The 23624-nt window shown below is 43.0% G+C and overlaps 1 protein-coding gene and 4 non-coding genes across 5 annotated transcripts; all 5 read left to right on the forward strand.

Annotated features, from left to right (window-relative positions):
* Nucleotides 1–1868: 1868 nt before the first annotated feature.
* Nucleotides 1869–22907, forward strand: wdr43.S (WD repeat domain 43 S homeolog). Its single transcript, XM_018264909.2, has 18 exons — nucleotides 1869–2153; nucleotides 4361–4495; nucleotides 5896–6017; nucleotides 7184–7304; nucleotides 10192–10331; nucleotides 12010–12109; nucleotides 12434–12498; nucleotides 12604–12772; nucleotides 13019–13105; nucleotides 14831–14962; nucleotides 15285–15422; nucleotides 15741–15827; nucleotides 16146–16177; nucleotides 16454–16517; nucleotides 18378–18491; nucleotides 19401–19467; nucleotides 21335–21378; nucleotides 21900–22907. The coding sequence occupies exons 1-18, from the start codon at nucleotides 1944–1946 to the stop codon at nucleotides 22062–22064; spliced, it is 1992 nt and encodes a 663-aa protein (XP_018120398.1). The 5' UTR covers nucleotides 1869–1943; the 3' UTR covers nucleotides 22065–22907.
* LOC121394378 lies at nucleotides 7031–7112 on the forward strand. The gene has a single exon (XR_005961700.1). It is a non-coding gene; the product is annotated as a small nucleolar RNA SNORD53/SNORD92 (small nucleolar RNA).
* Nucleotides 10643–10722, forward strand: LOC121394376. The gene has a single exon (XR_005961698.1). It is a non-coding gene; the product is annotated as a small nucleolar RNA SNORD53/SNORD92 (small nucleolar RNA).
* Nucleotides 13374–13453, forward strand: LOC121394377. Its single transcript, XR_005961699.1, has one exon. It is a non-coding gene; the product is annotated as a small nucleolar RNA SNORD53/SNORD92 (small nucleolar RNA).
* LOC121394375 lies at nucleotides 15002–15079 on the forward strand. The gene has a single exon (XR_005961697.1). It is a non-coding gene; the product is annotated as a small nucleolar RNA SNORD53/SNORD92 (small nucleolar RNA).
* Nucleotides 22908–23624: the final 717 nt, after the last annotated feature.

Raw genomic sequence — 23624 nt, forward strand, 5'->3', positions numbered from 1 at the left:
TCTGCAGGTTTTAGAATGGTCCAAGTCGTATTTTTAAAGAGATAGTACATGATAAATTTCGATATTCAAATTTTTTGCAAATTCGAATAGAATTTGGACTATTCCCTAGTCGAAGTTCACAAAAAAACAGCTCGAAATTCAAATTTTTTTCATTCGAAAATTCAACTCGACCCTTAGGGGCGGATATATCAAGGATCGAAAATTTCGAAGTAAAAAAAACTTTGAAATTCGACCATCTAATTTGAGTACTTCGATAGTGGAAGTATTTTTTCCAGCAAAAATGGCCGTATTTGATCAAAGTAAAATCGTACGATTTAACCCTTTGAATCGAACAATTTTTAAAAAAACAAACAAAAAACTTTGACTTCTCAAAACTTGCTCAAAAGCCTCAGATATGTTCCAGAAGGTCCCCCATAGGCTAAACAGCAATTAGGCAGGTTTAAGGTGGCGAAGTCAAAGTTTTTTTAAAGAGACAGTACTTCGATATTCGAGTGGTCGAATTTTCGAAGGTTTTTCAATTTGAATCGAAGTCGAAGTTGGCCTATTCGATGGTCGAAGTACCCAAAAATTACTTCTAAATTCGAAGTTTTTTATTTCGAAAAATTGACTAGGGGAATATTTATCAAAGGTCGAGTTTCAAAGTTAAAAAAACTTTGAACTTCGAATTCAAAAAGACCAACCGAATGGTGGTCAAAGTTTTTTGGGGTCGAAGTTGACCTACTTAGAATTGTACGATTCAACTTTGATTCAAAGTTTTTTAACTTCGATCTCCCAAACTCCCCCAATTGCCTCCATTCAGGTTCTAGGAGACCCCCCCATAGGCTAAAACAGCACTTCAGCAGCTTTTAGGTGGCGAATGGTCGAAGTCGAAGTTTTAAAGAGACAGTACGTCAAAAAAATTCGTCCTTCGAATTTCGAAGTTTTTTTCAACTTCGAATCAAAGTTGGACTATTCGATGGTCGGAATACCCAAAAATTACTTCGAAATTCGAAGTTTTTAACTTCAAACCTTCACTTGGACCTTTGTTAAATCTACCCCTTAGGGCAGATTTATCAAAGGTCGAATTTCGAAGTTGAAAATACTTCGAAATTCGACCATCGAATTTAAATACATCGAATTCAACGTTTTTTCATCAAATTTGGCAATCGTTCGATTGAATTAAAATGGTTTGATTCAAAGGATTTCAGCGACTGATCGAAGGATTTTACTTCGATGTGTAAAGACTTGGAAAAAGTTTGTAGGAGGTCCCCATAGGCTAACATAGCAATTCGGCAGGTTTAATTTGGCGAAGTATTGAATTCAACGTTTTTTTAAAGAGACAGTACTTCGATTATCGAATGGTCGAATAGTCGAACTTTTTTAGCTCGAATCGAAGTCGGATATGGCCTACTCGATGGTCGAAGTACCAAAAAAATTACTTCGAAATTCCAACTTTTTTAACTTCGAAAATGCACTCGAACCTTAGTAAATGGGCCCCTCAGTGTCACTGGCTGAGCTCAGTTTCTGGCTAGTAGTTGCCTGTGGCTGTATTTTCTGACCAATAAATAATTCTTGATGGCAACGTTATAGGAGAAAATGACAAGATTTAAAAAAAAATGTAAATATATAAGAAAGTGGTATTTTTCAGAAATGGCGGCATCACTAACAAACGGGGAAATGTTTATCCGGATAGAAGAGCAAAGGTTACTTTATTATGAGGAACATTAGATGGGCAGCGCCACACACACATCACATCAGGCAGCACAGAAATGAACTGTCGCTAAGCGCTGGCTTCCGGTCACTCCGCTTCCACGTGCGAGTACTGTGGCCGCAGCCATGACACCGAGTAGCTTCCAGCGGGGTGTGGCGTCACGTTCGGAGGACGTTCTCCTGACAGCAAGCCCCTCCCACGCCGCTCTGCGCATGCCTCAGCCTTAAACACGTGGCTTGTGTCGGAGCGAGCAATGGCGGCAGCGGGCGGCGTGTACGAGCTGCTTCCCCCACCGTGCGCCTTCTCCCCGCGCGGCCGGGACCTACTGGCTCTGTCCGGACCCGACGGGAGGATCCAAGTGTGGGACACCCAGGGCGGGGGCTTGAGAAAGGAATATGTTCCCTCCGCGCATCTCAGCGCGACCTGTACCTGCCTGGCGTGGGCTCAGGGCCGAGCCGACAAGGTGAGTTGAGGGGCCGAGGCAGGAGCTAAATGAGACTGGAATAGGCCGGGGCTGTAACGTGACGAGTAACGGAACTAATGGGCTGTGTGGGACATGGAAGTTTCTCTTGTGCGTCTGACACTTTATATCTCTGTAACCCGAATATCTAACACCCCCCCCCCGTTATACACCACATGGACTGTCCCATCTCATTTGTCTTTTATCAGCGAAACCCTCTGTGTCCCATCCGCTCTGCTCTGTCACGTGTTTCCCACAGACTCTGTGTCAACTCCTTTTCACTCCCCCCAAACTGCTGCCCATATCCCCTAATATCCCCCCAAACGAACTATATCCCCTCAAACTGCCTGTATCCCCTAATATCCCCCCAAACTGCTGCCCATATCCCCCCCAAACTGCCGCCCATATCCCCCCCAACTGCCGCCCATATCCCCCCCAACTGCCGCCCATATCCACCCCCAACTGCCGCCCATATCCCCCCCAACTGCCGCCCATATCCCCCCCCAACTGCCGCCCATATCCCCCCAACTGCCGCCCATATCCCCCCCAACTGCCGCCCATATCCCCCCCAACTGCCGCCATATCCCCCAACTGCCGCCCATATCCCCCCCAAACGCCGCCCATATCCCCCCCAACTGCCGCCCATATCCCCCCAACTGCCGCCCATATCCCCCCAACTGCCGCCCATATCCCCCCAACTGCCGCCCATATCCCCCCCAACTGCCGCCCATATCCCCCCCAACTGCCGCCCCATTATCCCCCCAACTGCCGCCCATATCCCCCAACTGCCGCCCATATCCCCCCAACTGCCGCCCATATCCCCCCCAACTGCCGCCCATATCCCCCCAACTGCCGCCCATATCCCCCCAACTGCCGCCCATATCCCCCCCAACTGCCGCCCATATCCCCCCAACTGCCGCCCATATCCCCCCCAACTGCCGCCCATATCCCCCCCAACTGCCCGCCCATATCCCCCCAACTGCCGCCCATATCCCCCCAACTGCCGCCCATATCCCCCCCAACTGCCGCCCATCCAACTGCCCCAATCCCCCCAACTGCCGCCCATATCCCCCCCAACTGCCGCCCATATCCCCCCCAACTGCCGCCCATATCCCCCCCAACTGCCGCCCATATCCCCCCCAACTGCCGCCCATATCCCCCCCAACTGCCGCCCATATCCCCCCCCATATCCCCTCAACTGCCGCCCATATCCCCCCCCTAAAACTGCCACATCGGGACTGGGGGTTTCCAGATAACGGATCTTTCAGTAATTTGGATCTTCATACCTTAAGTCTACTAGAAAATCTTGTAAACATTAAATAAACCCAATAGGCTGGTTTTGCCTCCAATAAGGATTAATTATATCTTAGTTGGGATCAAGTACAAGGTACTGTTTTATTATTACACAGAAAAAGGAATTTCCAAAAATCTGGATTATTTGGATAAAATGGAGTCTATGGGGGAGGGCCTTTCCGTAATTCTGAGTTTTTCTGGGTAACAGGTTTCAGGATAACAGATCCCATAGCTGTAATATATAAAAGTAAATGGCGGCTTCTGATCACACTGTTCAGTATTTAGTTGTGCCAATTGCTAAGGCCACTGTATGTTTTCCCTTGTACCTCGGCTATAACAATCATTTATTACATTTATTTCTCCTGCCCCCCATCAGGGTTCCTCCTGGGACACATATTTACTCTCCCAGTCGGTATAAAGGGCAAGTGGTGGGAATTCTATGGAGAGGGAAAGGAGAACAGGGAGGCGACACTGGGCACTGGTTGGAAAGGGGGGGAATAAACAGGACTGGTGTTTGAGTCTTTATTGGACTTGTGTAGCATTTACTCAAGGAAATGGTTGAACATGATGGAGACGGGTTTTTATTTTCCCCTCCACATCTACATGCAGCTACTAATATCCCTGTGTGTGAATAGGATGTGTGTGTACATGGATAAACAATTGCAGCAGCAATCCGATATGTGAAAAAAACTTTTTATTCGTGCAACAACGGCAACGTTTCGGACTATACCAGTCCTTTATCAAGCTTACAATATGCCATTCTGTAAGGTAAACTTCCCCTTTAAAACGTAGCAGTTATCCTGTTCCGATGTAACGGAGAAATGATTATCCCGCCTCTCACAGATGACACATGAGTGAACGGTAGCTGATTAAAGGAATACTGTTCTGTATCAACGTTTTTCTCTCGTTCTTATTAGGAAACTCATCAGAAAAAGAAAAGGAAATCGGAGGCGTCAGACAGGGCCGGGCACTACGACCTTCTCACCATCGGCACCGCCACTGGCACCATTTTATTGTACAACATTGTTAAAGGAGAGCTACAGAGCAAGCTGGTGAGTGTCTGAGCAGTGGTCCATGGCAGCCAATTGCATTGCTGGGGTCCTGGGTTCAATTCCAGGCTGAGAGCTATCTGTCAGCATTTTGTATGACTTTCCTCCCATACTCTAAAAACATTCACGGTACACTTATTCTCAATTGTCAACTACCGGTAATACTTACGGGATTGTGATTTTTATGATGTATTTTTTATTTCTAAACCACACTGCTTACACTGCAAATAATTCATTCTGCAATATAACATTTAGGAATGCACCGAATCCACTATTTGGGATTCGGCCGAATCCTTTGTGAAAAAGTCGACCAAATACAGAATCAAATCCTAATTTGCATATGCAAATTAGGGGTGGGAAATAGTGTGAACATTTTTTTCACTTCCATGTTTTGTGATGAAAAGTCGCCTCCCTGCCCCTAATTGACATATGCAAATTCGGATTCAGTTTCCGCCAGTATCCTGGATTCGGTGCTTCCCTAATAAAATTTCATTCCTGAACCAGCAAGTGTATTTTTTAGTTGTAATATTGGTGTGTAGGTGCATCTCAGGTCATTTTGCCTGGTCATGTGCTTTCAGAAAGAGCCAGCACTTTAGGATGGAACTGCTTTCTGGCAGGCTGTTGTTTCTCCTACTCAATGTAACTGTGTCTCAGTGGGACCTGGATTTTACTATTAAGTGCTGTTCTTAGATCTACCAGGGAGTTATCTTGTGTTAAGGCCCCCCCATACATGGGCCAATAAAAGCTGTTGGTAGCTTATTGGCCCGTGTATGGGGGCCATCAGACGGGCTTTCCCGATCGATATCTGGCCGAAACTCGGCCAGATGCCGTTGGGGCAGGGTAAAAAATCCTGTCTGATTGCAGCCGCATCTGTTAGTTAATGCAGTCCTGCAATCTAACTGCCCGTATAGCCTCCATTCTGATCAATGATTGGGCCCTAGTGCCCATGATCAGATCAGCCCGATATCACCCACCTCAATGTGGCGATGTCAGCAAACGAGTGGTTCTCCAACATTAGGGAGCTGCTATCTGGTTACCTTTCCATTGTTCTGTTAGGCTGCTGGGTGGCGGGCGGGTGATTGATCACTCCAACTTGCAGTACAGCAGTAAAGAGCGACTGAAGTTTATCAGAGCACAAGTCACATGACTGGGGGCAGCTGGGAAACAATATAGCAGCATAGCATAGTTACATACAATATGTCTAGCCCCATGTCAGATTTCAAAATTAGATATAAAAAAATCTGTTCTTTTGAAAAACGGATTTCAGTGCAGAATTCTGCCGAAGCAGCACTATTTTGAGAACTTTTTTTTCTCCTATGACCATATCCCTTTAGGTTTTATTCATATAATTAGGAGATTTAATGTCAGCTCGTTTTGGGGTACTAACTGCCAGTATTGTGCAGGTCGGAGGGCATGACGGCAGGGTGAACTGCGTGCGGTGGCACCACGAGAACAATTCCTTGTACAGTTGCTCAGAGGACAAACACATCATCGAGTGGAACACACAGACCTGCAAAGTCAAGTGGTGAGTTTTCTGCTGTGGAGTTTCTCTTGTCCGCTAGGGGGCATCCTGAATGCAGGGTCAGAAATATCTCCGCTCCACAAATATTAAACTACTACTCTCCGCATTCCCTGTAGGAAAAGTGATTATTTTTACATAATTGTGTATCTGCCTCCTTGGCAAAGAACTAACCGTGCAGCAGTGTCAGTAGCGAGTACATAGAAGATGGGGAACACAAAGCAGGATGGGAAATAGATTATGTTGGCCTTTAAATTAACTTTTTAACTTTTTATTTAGGTTTTTGTTCAACAACTCTCCAGTTTGGAATCTCATCGGCTATCTTGTTGCTAGGGTCAAAATTTATTGTAGCAACCAGGCAGCAAACTTAAAGGGCAAGTCGACGCCAAAATAAAAAATTGCCAAATTAAAGAGAACCTAATTCTAAGCAATTTGCAATATACATTCATTACATTTTATATATATTTTTTTTTATATTTTCTGTGGTTTTCTAAGTTATTTGTATATGTATTGGTATTGAAAGCGGTGTTTGTCTGTCCCTGACAAGGCGGCTGATTCACAGACCTGTCTTTGCTGCTGGGAAACCAACATTGTTTAAAAAAAGTAACAACTGGGAGTTGAGAAAATAGCTGCTTTCAATAGCAATTTTTTCAAATCACTTTAAAAGCACTAAAAATTTGTAATGAATGTATATTGGAAAGTTGCTTATGTATTCTTTTATTAGGCAATTTTTATTTTGCGGTTGACTTGCCCTTTAAATGAGACTGAAGTGTTAATAGGAGCGGCCTGAATAGAAAGAGAAGTAATATAAATAACATTGTAGCCTCAGAACAATCATTTAAGGGCTGCTGGGAGTCCGTAACCCCCATTTGAAAGCTGGAAAAAGCGGTAAATAATAAAATATAAAAAGACGACCATTTGAAAAGTTGCTAGGAATGGACTATTCTATAACAGTAAATTCTATATTGAAGTCCGTGATCTCTTTCAAGGTTAATGTTAGTAAATGATGCCTCCCTGTGCCGCTGTGATGATTCTCCCATTGGTTTCGCTTGTTTCTGAGAAGCAGTGACGTCTCCTTGTTCCTATTGGCTGTCTGAGCGATACTTAATGGGGCAGTTGTTGACTATTGGGGCGATGATTTGTTTATTAACCTCATTCTTCCCCTCCCCAAGCAAATGGAAAGGAGACAACAGCAGTGTCAGCAGTTTGTGCATCAGCCCCGATGGGAAGATTTTACTTTCAGCGGGAAGAACCATCAAACTCTGGGATCTGGAGACCAAAGAAGTCTATAGGGTAAGTGCAGCGTTCCTATTGGCCCAAATGCTCCGCTCAGAATTCTTCATCGGCTAAAATCTCTCCATGTCTGAGCCTGTGCTCCACTGCAGCTTTCATATTTCTACATGAGGATTGTGCTCTTGGGCGTCTTTATATTATTATTTAAAGGACAACCTAAGCCCACAACTGTTTGGGGGGAATTCACAAAAGTGGTGATATTGAGACAAAATAAGTGTCAGATTTGCCACCAAATTCACAAACCTCTCCACTTTTGTGAATTTTGTCTTTTGCATGACATTTTATAGACATTTTTTTTTCAGAATTTTAGCTCTTACTACAGGTATGGGACCTATTATCCAGAATGCTTGGGACCTAGGGCTTTCCGTATAACGGGTCTTTCCGTAATTTGGATCTTCACTCCTTAAGTCTACTAGAAAATCATATAAACATTAAATAAACCCAATAGGCTGGTTTTGCTTCCAATGAGGATTAATTATATTTTAGTTGGGATCAAGTACAAGCGACTGTTTTATTATTACATAAAAAAAGGAAACCATTTTTAAAAATGTGGATTATATGAGTCTATGGGAGACGGTCTTTCTGTAATTCGGAAACTTTCTGGATAACGGGTTTCCGGGTAACAGATCCCATACCTGCACACCAGCCTTCAAATTTTTTGAGAAGGGGGTTTATTTAACCTAGGAAATTATCATATAACATTTTTTTTCAGGCTTTCAAAATCGACATGTTTAATTCCACTTCTGTAACAAGATATAAGGGTCTAAATGCAAGAAATGCTATTCTGCATAATATAGGAATTTGTATCAAATGTTTTATTTATTATAGGTCTAGTGTCTAATTGCTGCTAAAACTAAAATATAATATAGTGAATAAAGTACCCCCTCTTGTAAAATATAAGGATATTATAAGTTACCGAGGAGTTTCATGACCATATAAAAGTACGAGGCCGAAGACCGAGTGTTTTTATACAGGTCATGGAACTCCGAGGTAACTTCTAATATCCTCATATTTTACAACTGGGGGTACTTTATTAATTATAATACACAAGTTTTAGTGAGTCATGTGACAGAAATGACATCAGAACTCACCGTTTATAACTGATGACATCAGAACTCACCGTTTATAAGGATATAATTTACAGGATATTCATGGCTTTTGTGTATTATAAGGATATAATTTACAAGATTCATGGCTTTTGTGTATTATAAGTTAATATATTCACTCAAATTGCTAATATTGCCTCATTTATGAAGCTAAAACTAGTAAAATAACGCTCGTGTGAGTTTAAAACCTCTTACATATAAAATTGTTTAAAATACACTTTTTTTTTTTTGTTTTATCAGTTTTGTACTTGTTTTGTTAATGAGACTTTTTACACCTTTAGGGCTAGTCCACACGAGGAGATTCGGGGAGATTTTGTCGCCTGGTGACTATTCGCCTCGTCTTTTGAGCGACTATCTCCCCGAACTGCCTCAGCGTTTTTCCCCATAGGCTACAATGAAAAGTCGCCTGCGCTAATGCACACGCGGCGATGCGTTTTCAATAGTCGCCCAATGGGGCACCTACAAGAGGTGTGAAATGTCGTTTTTATGTCGTTTGAAAGACATTCGCAAGTGTCTGTGAACTGCCTTTATTTCACGAAAATATGAAAAGTGGCGGTTGAGTCTGAATTTAGTCGGATTTCTGTTTGTCAATATGGAGAAAGTATTTTACACCAGTTTACCACCACTTTTACCCCAGAAATGGTCTTTCTACTTTTTGTGAATTCCCCACAAAATTGTGTAAATTCCATGTACAGCAGCAATGTGCCCCTAATGCTGATTTTTATTCCAGATCCACTGCTCATCCCCTTTTACTTACTAAAAGCTGCATCTAGGGGTTGTACAAGCCCCCCCCCAACTGATCGTTCCAGCTGTAGTATTTTGTTGGGGAGAGTTTCTAGAGGGGCCTGATGTTCTTGGTTGTTTTTGAGATGCACAAGTGATAGAAAATCATCAAGTTCAGCATTTGGCAAGACTAGTACAAACCCATAACATATTTAAAACCTATAACATATATAATGTGCGGCCAATACTGTGATGCCAAACACTGTACTTTCGACTTACTGATTTTTGGTGAAGACCCCCCCCCCCCCATTACCTTGGTTGTGTCTGGCTGTGTGTATTGACAGCTCTGCCCCTTCAACCAATGAGTGTGCTAAGCAGGGGGGGGCTTATTCTGTCGATTGCAGTACCTAATTAAAGTGGCCGTTACCTGCATGCACTATTTTGGATTCAACCAAACCCCCGAATCCTTCTCTAAATATTCGGCCGAATACCGAACCGAATTGCATATGCAAATTAGGGGTGGGAAGGGGTAAACATTTTTTACTTCCTTCTTTTGTGACAAAAAGTCACGTGATTTCCCTCCCCTAATTTGCCGGGCAGAAGGATTCGGCCGAATCCTGGCAGAATCCCGAACCGAATCCTGGATTCGGTGCATCTCTAATATATAGAGATGTTCGGTGACTTCTAATATCCTTATATTTTGATATTTTGCAACTGGCGGTACTTTATTATAATACACAAATTTCAGTGAGTCATGTGACTGAAATGACATCAGAGCTCACCGTTTATAACTGATGACATCAGAACTCACCGTTTATAACTGATGACATCAGAACTCACCGTTTATAAGGATATAATTTACAGGATATTCGTGTGTGTGTGTGTGTGTGTGTGTGTGTGTATATATGTATATGTGTGTGTGTTCTTACTCACCTGTATCCAGTCAGAACATTTGTGTTAAGAACAGGTAGCCAATCAAAACACTGGCATATTAGCAACAACTGTCTAACCCCCTATCTCAAAGCTAACTCTCTCTCCTGACTGTCGCCTGTCTCTAGCAATTTACAGGGCACTCAACAGCGGTCACATCACTCATGTTCCTGACGGTGCAGCCGCCCCAGGGGTCTCATCCTATCAAAGACTCAACAGGCCTTTATTTCTTGTCCGGTGCCGTGCACGACCGGTTAATCAGCGTATGGTAAGTCATTGGGTCACCTGTTTTATACACTTTGTGCTACTAAATGGTTTGAGTTTAGACCCCAGAAAATGGTGCCTGTATATAATATAATGCCACCGGATGATTGTGCCGAGTTGAGCTCAGTTGGTGCAGAATAGCCTCCTAGTGTAGGTTTTAATCAACAGCTGGAGGGAGGAAACTATTCTACACTGAGTAGAGGGAGGCAACTATTCTACACTGAGTAGATTGAACAAGAGGTTTTCTTGGCACATGACTCGCTGTTTAGTGTTGGTGTAGGAGACTATAATGATTCTGGGCCCTGGGGGAGGAGCATGTTGTGATGATGATCAGAGAATGGTTTCGCACATTTCTGAAACCTTGTGATGTGCCAATCTCTTGGCTGTCTGAACATGCTCCCCTGCCTGGCGCATCCTCGTGCAGCTTTCTATGGCCGTGTAAGTGCTGAGTAGCTTCCCAGCCTGTGTATCCTTCTACCCAAACTTCTGGTTAGCTATTAGCTTCATTTCCTTGATTTGAGGCATTCTCCTCTGTTTGGGGCCTTTCAGATGCAAAAAAACCTGCTAATCGCTTACCTCTTTTTAATTGGTTTCCTCCCTTCAGAAGCCACAGAAATCAGCCCTCATCTCATTACTGGGCCACAAAGACCCACCCACTTCATTGTAGTTCTATTCCATTGATCCCCCAACCAGTAGCTCATGAGTAACATGTTGCTCCCCAACCCCTTGGATGTTGCTCCCAGTGGCCTCAAAGCAGGAGCTTATTTTTGAATTCCAGGCTTGGAGGCAAGTTTTGGTTGTATAAAAAACAGGTGTACTGCCAAACAGTCTCAATGTAGGTTATGAAATTTACTGGGGTAGGGGGATTAGGAAAAAATCTAATATTGTAAAACTAGTAAGTGGTAAAGTACAGTTACCAATACTAACGGGGGGTCCAGGTGCTCAAGCCCCAGACCTTCAGCTTGGGGAGATAGTAACAGACATGTAGAATTCCGTGGTAATCTGGCACAGAAACTGGACTTGGCTCCAATATAGATGCAAATAAGTTTTATTGCGCAAAAAGGAACATCTCAGAGGGTGGCCTTGCGGGGGGGGGGGCACTTAGTTATAGGCTCAATCTGGTCATTTCCATCTGTTTCAGCATTAAATATACTTGGATGTTCCACTAACTCTGCTCTAACTCTATCAAGATGGCACTGCTACTGGTTAAATGGACAGCCGGTGCAGGTTAGCACTTTGGTTCCCTAGTGGTGGACTTGCTTTACAAAATGGCTTTGTCGGTTAAACCTCAAATTGGGGATGCACCGAATCCAGGTTCGGGTTTCGGCCGCTTTCAGCTGGATTCGGCTGAATCCTTGTGCCTGGCCAAACCGAATCCTAATTTGCATATGTAAATTAAGGGCGGGTAGGAAAATCACATGATTTTTCGTCACAAAAGGATTTTTTCCACTTTTTCCTATCCTACCCCTAATTTACATATGCAAATTAGGGTTCGGTATTCGGCGAATCTTTCACGGAGGATTCGGGGATTCGGCCGAATCCCAAATAGTGGATTCGGTGCATCCCTACCTGAAATAGAATAAACTTATTACCCATTGTCCTATCCCCCCATGTGGTACTTGTATCAGTAGGTACAACCTGTGTCTGTAGCTTCGGTTCATTAACGGCTCCTCTGCTTTTAGGCAGGTTCGATCTGAAAAGGAGAAAAGTTCTGTCCTATCCTTCACTCTCACAGAACCACCGTTATTTGTGGACCTGAGTCCATCTGAGAGCAAAGAGGAGGTAAGTGGCCTTGGGATGACTTGGGGACCATGGAGAAAAACTCTACCTTGTCCCTAATTATCATGTTGCTTTGATCTAGAGCTGTGTAGTGGTTGATGGGTTTGCTATTTGGCATTCACAGGGCTGTTAACCCTTACATTCCCTGTTTGTTAGTTGGATAGAGAGATTGTAGCGCATGGTCCTTACTCAGTGGGAATATGTGTGAGTTTTATGCTGATATCAACCCTCCCACTACACTGGCATGGCATTTCAGACCTTTGTCTCTCATACCTCTCTCATTGTATGAGTCTAGCCCCTAATTTCCCAATCTTCCTTGTGTTTCAGCCCCTGAAGCTGGCGGTCGTGTGCCGGGATGGGCAGTTGCACTTATTTGAACATGTGTTAAACGGGTAAGTTAAAGAGCGCTGTATGATGTCCCTTTAAGTAAGTTTCTTGATTGTATTCAGAACATCGTTATTTTTGCGGATGTCTTACTTTCCCTTTTCTATTCCAAGGACTCACAAGAAGCCGATAGCACCTACTTGTACGGTACAGATCGCAACGTCGGGCAGCGATGACTCCACCCCCAAGCCCATCCCTATTCTGGCTGCCGCTTTCTGTGCCGACAGACAGTCCCTGCTCCTTTTCTACGGTAGCACCGTGCAGCCCATCATTGAGAAAGTGGTAAGTCTCTTCCCTCGTGTTTTCTCTTGCCTAAATTGGGGGACACAGGCACCATTATTCCCTGCCGATGTTGCTCCTCTGGCCAATCACATATCATGTGGCCAAATTTAATCTCCCCATGTAACTGCATTGTGTTAAATAAGTGTGTTAGTCTTATAGAAAGTGTTCATTCAGGTCTGATTCCTTGTATGATGGGATATACACACTTCTCCTGATTTAACACCTTCCTCTCTGCTTTTCCATCAGGCGCTGAAGACAGACGAGCCCAACATATGCCTTATCCGCGACATCCAAAAGACTGTGTCACTCAGAAAGGACATGCCTGTAACAAAGGTCGGTTATTCTTTGCTGAGTTGTCTATGAACTCCCTTGTCATTTAATTCACAATCAAATTGTGTTGCACAAACTGCAGCCCTCCAGCTCCTTAGATTCAACTCCCTGCATCCCTGACAGCTGGAGGGAGGAAACTATTCTACACTGAGAAAAGGGAGGCAACTATTCTACACTGAGTAGATTGAACAAGAGGTTTTTCTTGGCACAAGACTCGCTGTTTAGTGTTGGTGTAGGAGGCTATTATGGTTCTGGGCCCTGGGGGAGGAGCATGTTGTGATGATGATCAGAGAATGGTTTCGCACATTTCTGAAACCTTGTGATGTGCCAATCTCTTGGCTGTCTGAACATGCTCCCCTGCCTGGCGCATCCTCGTGCAGCTTTCTATGGCCGTGTAAGTGCTGAGTAGCTTCCGAGCCTGTGTATCCTTGTACCCAAACTTCTGGTTAGCTATTGGCTTCATTTCCTTGATTTGAGGAGTTCTCCTCTGTTTGGGTCCTTTCAGATACAAAAAACCTGCTACTCACTCACCTCTGTTTAGATCTCTTTCCTCCTTTGAGAAGCCAATGAAATCAGCCCTCATTTGATTACTGGGCCACAAAGATCCACCCACTTGATTTTAGCTCTATTCCTTCCCACTTGAAACCCCAACAATTGTCTACACTTTTCCTTCAGCAAAGTACAGTATTTCTTTCCCACCAGATATCATGAATGTTTTCTCCTTGTTGCTCCCCATCAGCATCCACAGTGGTCTGACTTCTCCCTCAGCACAACTTAAAGGGATACTGTCATGGGAAAAAAAAAATTTTCAAAATGAATCAGTTAATAGTGCTGCTCCAGCAGAATTCTGCACTGAAATCCATTTCTCAAAAGAGCAAACAGATTTTTTTTATATTCTATTTTAAAATCTGACATAGGGCTAGATATTTTGTCAATTTCCCAGCTGCCCCCAGTCATGTGACTTGTGCCTGCACATTAGGAGAGAAATGCTTTCTGGCAGGCTGCTGTTTTTCCTTCTCAATGTAACTGAATGTGTCTCAGTGAGACATGGGTTTTTACTATTGAGTGTTGTTCTTAGATCTACCAGGCAGCTGTTATCTTGTGTTAGGGAACTGCTATCTGGTTACCTTCCCATTGTTCTTTTGTTTGGCTGCTGGAGGGGGGGGGGGAGGAGGGGGGTGATATCACTCCAACTTGCAGTACAGCAATAAAGAGTGATTGAAGTTTATCGGAGTACAAGTCACATGACTTGGGGCAGCTGGGAAGTTGACAATATGTCTAGCCCCATGTCAGATTTCAAAACTGAATTTAAAAAAATCTGTTTGCTCTTTTGAGAAATGGATTTCAGTGCAGAATTCTGCTGGAGCAGCACTATTGACTGATGTGTTTTGAAAAAACAAATTTTTCCATGACAGTATCCCTTTAACTACCCCCCCAGAAGAGTTTAAATCTGCAAATTTCTCAAATCTTTAACAATCGCTCTGTTCTCACTCAGTCCAAGTCCCACAGATTTGTCATTTTGCTGCAGAGATTGTGTTGCTTGTCTAAGATTGTATCTTATGTGACGACGTGGGATTCTCTTGGCGTGTCCATCTGTTTCAGCAGTAAATAATATAATTTGATGTTCCACCTTTGCCCTGGGAGCTGCATGTGGCCAGAGAATGGGGCGTTTGGGTAAATTACAGCCTTAAGGTGGGCAAGTAATAATATCTACTTTGTTTTCTTTAGGTGAAAACTCCAGTTGTAAATTCAGACTCAAAAGTTCTAACGCCCGGAATCCCAGGTCACAGTTCGGCAATTTCAGCCGCCATGGCACATACCAAAAAGCAGGAGAGCAAGAGGAAGCCAGGAGACAATGAGGTGAGTTGCCTTATTTACTGAAGCTTCCAATGGTCGGTCCTGCTGTGATGAGTTGCCTCTGGTTTCGCTTGTGTCCGACAACCTGTGATGACGCATCTCTCTTGGCTGTCTGAGCAGAACCTTTAGATCCGTCCAACTCCATTGTTTGGGGGCAAATGGCTTGCGATTATGTCGCATTAAATGGTTGGGAACCTTTAAGAGTAACCCTGTAGCAATTGCGAGTTTGTCAAACTAGTTCCAGTTAATTTAAGCAGATTTCTGATTGGCTGCTGCTTATTTTCAAGTCTCTCTTTGTTAATGTGCTAATGGTGTTTCCCCCCAGGCCAGCATAGAGGATCGACTTGATGCTATGGATATAGACACCACCAAAGTGCAGAGTAAAGGAGGCTTGCCGCAGACTGACAACTTTGCCGTTTTGCTGGTGCAAGGGCTGGAAAGCAATGATGTAAACATCCTCAATGTAAGTCTTGCGGGAGTTGGGGGGACTGTCTCCTACTGGGTGGGTTGTCTTGTGCAAAAAGCTATCCGGATACTGGAACTTCCAGCAGCCACTGTCTGCTTTGTATCTGATGGGCTTGAGAATGATCCTTCTAAATACAGATTGTCTAAACCCTGATAGCAGGCAGATTGTAGGTGGCAGTTACTATAGAGCTTTGGGTCTGCCAGTTCCAATAAAGGGTCATTATGCGTCCACCTTCAATGGCTCTTGTTAGCTGACATTTTGCCCTACGCCGAGTCCTTTGTACCCACCATTAACGGAGTTGTTTGTTTCTTGCAGAAAGTCTTTCAGACCAAAAACGACTCGTTAATAAGGAAAACGGTGGCCAGAATCCCTGTTTATGCCGTTATCCCCCTGGTGCACGAGGTAAGAGCCCCCTAGTTTTGTGGTGATCATTTGGGACAGAAATGCTGCTCCTTCCATCCAATGTTCCCTCTTACCTGTGTACTAGTTGCAGTTAATGGCTGTTATCTGCTTTGAATAGATACTCTGTGCCCATGTGCAGACCCGTCGCAAGTCATTCTACTGTCAGAATTTCTCTGTTCTGAACTACACTCTGGGCTTTACTTGGAATAAGCATGAAGCCTCTGCCCGTATTATCAACTATGGTACAAAGGGCTGGAGCAATGTGATGACCCGGTGGTGTCAGCTGTTTGCTAATATATTTATTTTATTTATTTTTAGCTTACATGGAGATTACAAGGACATCCCTTGAGGTGAGCAGAATCTATGTTGTGTTACACATATTGGGGCAATAGGGCTCCTGTTTATGTTACAGATTCTACAAATGTTTCATCATTAGTAATGAGAACACAATGCTGTAAGATTCTATTGAACAGGGTATAGGGGGGAAACCATAGGCAGAGCAAATTCTGGGAGGCACCAGAACAGACACTCGCTGTCCTCCCTACGTTGATACTTCTACACTTCCATCCGCCCTTCTCTATAATGTAATGTTCAGCTGTTTATGTGATGTTTCTGTCTCTCTCCAGTACAATAATGATGGTGAGGTGGCTAAAGGCTGTGTTGGTCCTCCATGCGTCCTACCTCTCCACTGTAAGTATGGCTCTATGTGACAGTCTCAATGGTTTAGTGTTAGGGCAGATTCTGTGTTTTAATTGGGTTTCTCTGTCCAAGCAGAACATGCAATGTACATTCATTAGCTTCTTGTTTGCTAAATATATGAGGAAATGTTGCTTGTTGGGGGGGGGGAGTATGTGCTTTTTAGATCTTCTTTGTGCTATCGTCTAGCTCAGGGCTCCCCAACCTTTTTTTTACCCATGAGCCACACTCGAGTATGAAAAGGAGAAACAGTAATAAACCCCCAGACACTTACTAATTCTTTATTACCACTGATATTATGTGCCAATTAATATCTTGCAGGCGTTGTTAACTAAATGATTCTATGTTATCTGTATAATTCATTTAAGAGTTTAATTAATGGCTGTGATTATTTAAAAAAAAGTTCATTGATTTAAAGTGCCAGTGCTTGTTATATTAGTGATCTATGGCTATTACAACTATCAGTTGCATTAATAATCATGTGTCCATAACAAATCAATTAAAGGGATACGGTTTTTTTTTTTCTAAATGCATCTGTTAATAGTGCAGAATTCTGCACTAAAATCCATTTTTCAAAAGAGCAAACAGATTTTTTTTATATTCAATTTTGAAATCTGACATGGGGCTAGACATTGTCAGTTTCCCAGCTGCCCCCAGTCATGTGACTTGTGCTCTGATAAACTTCAGTCACTCTTTACTGCTGTACTGCAAGTTGCAGTGATATCCCCCCCCCCAGCAGCCTAACAAAAGAACAATGGGAAGGTAACACTAACACAAGATAACAGCTGCCTGGTAGATCTAAGAACAGCACTCGATATAAAAATCCAGGTCTCACTGAGACACATTCAGTTACATTAAGTAGGAGAAATAACAGCCTGCCAGAAAGCATTTCTCTCCTAAAGTGCAGACAAGTTACATGACTGGGGGCAGCTGGGAAACTGACAATATGTCTAGCCCCATGTCAGATTTCAAAATTGAATCTAAACAAATTTATTTGCTCTTTTGAGAAATGGATTTCAGTGCAGAATTCTGCTGGAGCAGCACTATTAACTGATGCGTTTTGGGAAAAAACGTGTTTTCCCATGACAGTATCCCTTTAATGAATAAAAATAACCACTACTGTCTTACAACAATAAAATGTGAAGCACTAGCACTTTAATTTGAGTAACCTATTGGCGTATTTGGAATTTTTGATTCATTCCCAGTTGGAAGCGGTATACAGAAAAGCACTAGCACTTTATCTTCACATTTTTATTGTAAGACAGCAGTGGTTTTTATTCATTAATGAATTGATTTGTTATGGACACGTGTTTATTACTTTTTCTCCTTTTCGTTTAACCCATTTAATAATTCACACCTCCTCCTCTCGAGAGGCGAGTTCAAAGTATTTGTTTCAGACGCATCTCCTTCCACATTCGAGTATAAAATAATGTTGGGGAGCAACACAAACCTGCAAAAAGTTCTCGGGGCTTCCAAATAAGGCAGTGGTTGGGTATTGGCAGCTTCTATGTGGACTTGCAGGAGGCTCTGTTTTGGCAGTATACATGTTTTTTATGGAACCAAATGCTTGTCTTCAATCCTGGAATCCAAAAATAAGCCCCTGCTTTGAGGCCACTGGGAGCAACATCGAAGCAGTCGGAGAGCAACATGTTACTTGTGAGCTACTGGTTGGGGATCACAGAGCTGCTCAGGCTCTTTATGGGATTTATTCAGACTGAGACCCCAGACAAGGATCAAACATTCCAGATGGACTAGTTGTAGAGTTGTAACGAACCGCTAAATACACGCCCGATCCTTATTAGTGTCTGTATGTAGAATCCACATGTGACATCCTTTCTGGTTTCCTCTGAGCAGTTGCCGGATTTGGTCCCACAGCTGGGGATGTTGTACCAACTCATGGAGAACAGAGTGAAGAACCTGCCCAAACTGTCTCGCCTCAATGGGAAGCTCTACCTCCTCATAACACAGGTACGTCATCCTCTGGGGAAGGGATGTTACTGCCTCGCTTGTTAAAGGGCATGTAAAGTCTAAAATAGAATAAGGCTAGAAATGCTGTATTTTGTATACTAAACATAAACATGAACTTACTGCACCACAAGCCTAATCAAACAAATGATTTATGCTTTCAAAGTTGGCTACAGGGAGTCACCATCTTGTTACTTTGTTATACATCTTTGCAAGACCAAGACTGTGCACATGCTCAGTGTGGTCTGGGCTGCTTAGGGATCGTCATAAACAAAGCTGCTTGAGTTCTGTATGGCTGGGAAGTAAGGTGGAGGCTCCCCCTGCTGTTCATAAGTATGATTGTTTCCCTGCTCAGCAGTTGGGGACCGTCTGACAATTCCTATCCACAGCAGTAAATGAAGGGAGAATTTCACTGCATACAGTCAGGTTTCTTAAAAAAACTGTACATATTTTTTAATGAAAGTATATTGGAGAGGTTTCTTTTTCATTAAAGAAAGAGAAAATGGGATTTTATTATTTTTTTGCCTTTACATGCCCTTTAAGATTTTTTTTTTTTTTTTCATCACTACAAAGAACTATTGGTCTCAAAAGTGAGATCCTCAAGCTACACGAGTTTAGATTCTATTTCTTCAGGAGAGTCAGGAGAGTCTGTATTGGCAGTGCCTGTCCCAATAGCAGTGATTCCTCTCATTATCCCATAATTCAACACCTGTCTGTCAAAACCTGTAGCAGCCAATCGGATTAGTTTCTGCTTATCCAGGCTTCTGTAAAGCCAACGGGCTGGTTGCTATGGGTTACTAGACCAGGATAAACGTCCTGCACTCATGTATTGGGATTTGATGCTTATAGTGCAGCTTGGGGTGGAATCACTGGTGACTAACTCCTCACTTACTGTGTCTCCCTGTGGTGCAGGTGTCTGCGGCTGAGAGAGCTCAAAGTACGGCCCTTGATCAGGAGGCAAAACTTGTCTATGAAGAAGGTGAGTAAATCGCCAGTTAGGAACTGGTTTTTATAAAGCGCCACGCTGGGAGTGGCTTTAGTGGCAGAATTGTTAAAGGGGTGGTTCAGCTTCAGGATAACGTTAAGTATGTTATAGAATGGCTAATTCTAAGCAACTTTTCAATTAGTCGTTTTTTTTATCGCTTTTAAGTTGTCTTCTGAATCTTTCCAGCTTTGAAACGGGGGTCACTGACCCCATCTAAAAAATACTCTGTAAGGCTGCATATTTATTGTTGTTGCTATTTTTTATTTCTCGCTTCCTATTTAAGCCTTCCTATTGCAGTCACTTATTCAAATCAATGCATGGTTGCTAGGGTAAATTGGACTCTAGCAACCAGACTGCTGAAATTGCAAACTGGAGAGTTGCCGAATAAAAAGCTAACGCATATCCAGGTTTGCAAATTACAGCTATTTTCTGATATTTTGTATCTGATGAAGAACCTGAATAAACACAAAGTTGAAAAAAAAAAAAGCTAACGCATATCAACAAATATTAAATGAAAACCAATTACAAATGGTCTCAGAATATCCCTCTGTACATCATACTAAAAGGTCACTTAAAGATGAACGACCCCTTTAACCTTTACTGTCCTATCGGATGTGAGATTGTTTAGCTGTAGGTTAGTTGTTTACACCAGATGCAGGTGGAGTAGGTTATCAGATATTAGTAGTAGTTCTATTAACAAATCACTTTGGCTTGTGTTGATGTGTAGGATCCAATTTATATACCCTGTTTTTTTTTTTTTTATTTTGCCTCCTTTTTTTGATACTGGCATTCAGGACTGACTGAAGCACATTTCGGACAGACATGGAGGAGTGACGTGTGTTCCATTGGGGCATATTGGCTATGGCCATAAGGCTTAGTCACCCCAAGGGAACCTTTTATATCTCTCTGTTCTACATTAATCCATGGGGTGCCAGGGCTTGAGACTGGGGTTCAGTTGTCTCCCAAACAAGACCTGGCCAATAAACACCGCTCATATGTCTGTAACAAAATGGAAGCCGTACAGACTCAAACAGCTGAATACGCTGTATATAGACACTGGCTGCTGCATTTGTTCACTATAAATTTCTTGGATGGGATGGTTTTTTGTTTGAATGGATTTAAAGTGATACTTCTGCACCAACATCCGCTTTTTAAAAGAGCAAACAGATTTTTTTTTTATACTTAATTTTGAAATCTGATATGGGGCTAGACATATTGTCCTTTTCCCAGGTGTCCCCAGTCATGTGACTTGTGCTCTGATAAACTTGTCACTCTGCACTGCAAGTTGGATTGGTATCACCCCCCCCTTCCCCCCCAGCAATAACCAGATAACAGCTCTCTAACACAAGATAACAGCTGCCTGGTAGATCTAAGAACAACACTCGATAGTAAAATCCAGGTCCCACTGAGACACATTCAGTTACATTGAGTAGGAGAAACAGCAGCCTGCCAGAAAGCAGTTCCATCCTAAAGTGCTGGCTCTTTCTGAAATCACATGACCAGGCAAAATGACCTGAGATGCACCTACACACCAATATTACAATTAAAAATACACTTGCTGGTTCAGGAATTAAATGTTATATTGTAGAGGGAATTATTTGCAGTGTAAATTAGTAATAAAAACGACACCATAAAAATCATGACTGAATCCCTTTTCTTTGAGTTACTAATGAGGCTGTAGACTGTAGAGGAACACATCACATAGTAACCAGTCAGATGACTCTTCTCATTATACAGACTACTCTGAAGAACTGCTTGTTGGTTGTTTTTACTACTGGATATTATTAAACCCTCCTATTAATACACAACGTGATTGTGCTAATGAGGCTCCAATGTTCTGACTTGTTTCTTTCTGTTTCAGAGTCTTCGGAAGAATCTGATGAGGAGCTGCCTGGGGAGTCTGATGTAAGTGCCTGCGTGTGATATAGTGATGTGCGGGGCGACCCGAAACCTGCGGGACCCGGGTGGGTCTGGGCCGACTCCTGCACAAAATCTTCAGTTCTCTTGCTCTCCCCGCCTGCGACCTAGTACTGCAGACTTCCGGCGCCTTTAGTTAGAGCCTTTAGTTAGAGCCTTTAGTTAGAGCCTTTAGTTAGAGCCTTTAGTTAGAGCCTTTAGTTAGAGCCTTTAGTTAGAGCCTTTAGTTAGAGCCTTTAGTTAGAGCCTTTAGTTAGAGCCTTTAGTTAGAGCCTTTAGTTAGAGCCTTTATTGCCCCTTTTGTGATGTCACTGCGGGGCAGGCGCAGGTCTATACAGAGGGCAGGAGTGGGTCTGGGTGAGGTTTGGGAGGGGGCGAGTTAGGGTCCGGATTGAGAAATTCTCCCACACACACGACTAGTTTAATTACAAGCCACTGTTTATGTTGGTCTGTCTTATGGTGTTGGTCTGCACAGCAGCCCTGAGATAATCCTATGCCTCCATTTGTAGGAGGATTGGGTGGAAGGAGAGGAGGAGGAGGAGGAGGAGCATATGGAGGAAGATGAGAGTGAAACGGAGGATAAAGAGGAAGAGTCTGAAGATGAAGACATGAATGTGGGGAAAATAAATGGGGATTCAGATCCAGACGCTGGCAATGAAAGTGAAGAGGAATAGACTCCACCCCTCTATAATGGCTTCTCCCCGGAGCCTTTGGTCTCACCAGTTCACTGTGCAGACTTGAGCCGTAGCGGTCCCACAGGATTTCAGCTGACAGAATGTCAGTCATGTCCTGCCTTTCTCACCTCCCAAAATCAGATCCGCTCTCAACTCTGTTCTCACGGTGACCAGTCGCCTCTTTATGGACCTTTTTTTTTTTTTTTTTGTGTTTGGAATAAACGAACCACTACCGCCATATGGTAAACCTTTTATTTCTTAATTTGAGTTTTACTGAGTTTGCTGCCGTGAGACGATATGCCCCCCCCCCTGTATCCATAAACCTCTTGCAGGAAGCGGTCGCCTTGATATGAATTTTTTTTTTTTTAAAACTACATTTCTCATTAATCCACAGTAACAACTCTCTGCCTTTTGTGGGGGAGGAGCTTTCCAAAACATGATTCATTTCCACCTTGTGCGCTTTAAAGAGTTGAGATTGGGTGGGGGGGGGAATCTGAAAAATGGACTGATTTTTGCACAGTTAATAATAATTCTTATATGAAATCACATCTCTCCCAGTGAGTCTGCACATAAGGACAGAGCTGTAAAATTCCCGAGGTCGGGCACATGCAAAGTAAATACCGTGGACTTGATTTTATATTTTTTAATTTGAGCAGCAGAGTGGGGTCTTTTTTTTTTTTTTTTTTTTGAAGTAAAAAGCAATTTGATTCCCCCCCCCCCAGCGGACTGCACTGCTTTATCCACCGGTATAATGTACAGTATATTTGTCTATAACTGAGCTGTTATTGGTCAATGCCGTGACCGCTCCTCTGTAAAGTGAATAAATATATAGTTCTCCTTTAATCAACCTTTAACAGATTTCTCTTGCGTTCAATTCCCAATTTAACAAACTAAATCTCAACAAAGAATTGGGCTACAAGTTGTTTATACCAGGAGACGTCAAAAAGAGGCACAAGCCGAACCGCACCGAGTAGAAAATCAGGAGCCGGATTGTGGAAATTAAAAAAATCACATTTTATTTGACATGATTAAGGGCAGACACATGCGCTGCTATTTCGGGAGATTAGTTGCCCAGCGTCAAATTGCTTCTTCGGGTGACTAATCGTCCCGAATTGCCTTCCCACCGGCTACAATGTAAATTGCCGGGGGGTGGCACTCGGAATGCTTTTCACTTACACAAGCACCATTGTAACTGGGTGAAATATAATTAAAAATTATTTAAAAATATAGGGAAATATATAGATTTATAGAGGAACTAAAACTCTCACGAATGTATGTAACCACCCCCTGTATAATGTGTATAGTGATGTATAACTGGCTTTGAATAGCAAATTTAGGCCCACTATAATCAAGGAGGGAGAATCGATTAGCCACAACGATTGGAGGAAGCTCCCTGTTGTATTAGAAAAGTGCCTGATCTCCAAGACAACCCATATAACAGAGGACCTATACGGAAGTTGCGCAAAACGGGAATTGAGCGCACTGGAACGCGGAAATCAGGAATACAAACGGTTACCGAGACAACCGACCGGAATGGGTTTTTAAAAAGGGCAACATGGA

Source organism: Xenopus laevis, chromosome 5S, assembly GCF_017654675.1.
Source record: "Xenopus laevis strain J_2021 chromosome 5S, Xenopus_laevis_v10.1, whole genome shotgun sequence".
Classification (NCBI taxonomy): domain Eukaryota; kingdom Metazoa; phylum Chordata; class Amphibia; order Anura; family Pipidae; genus Xenopus; species Xenopus laevis.

Coding starts and splice junctions, on each gene's coding strand:
- wdr43.S (XM_018264909.2), top strand. CDS start 1,944: ATGGCGGCAGCGGGCGGCGTGTACGAGCTGCTTCCCCCACCGTGCGCC. Junction 2,154..4,360: donor CTCAGGGCCGAGCCGACAAG/GTGAGTTGAGGG, acceptor CGTTCTTATTAG/GAAACTCATCAGAAAAAGAA. Junction 18,492..19,400: donor TCTACCTCCTCATAACACAG/GTACGTCATCCT, acceptor CCTGTGGTGCAG/GTGTCTGCGGCTGAGAGAGC.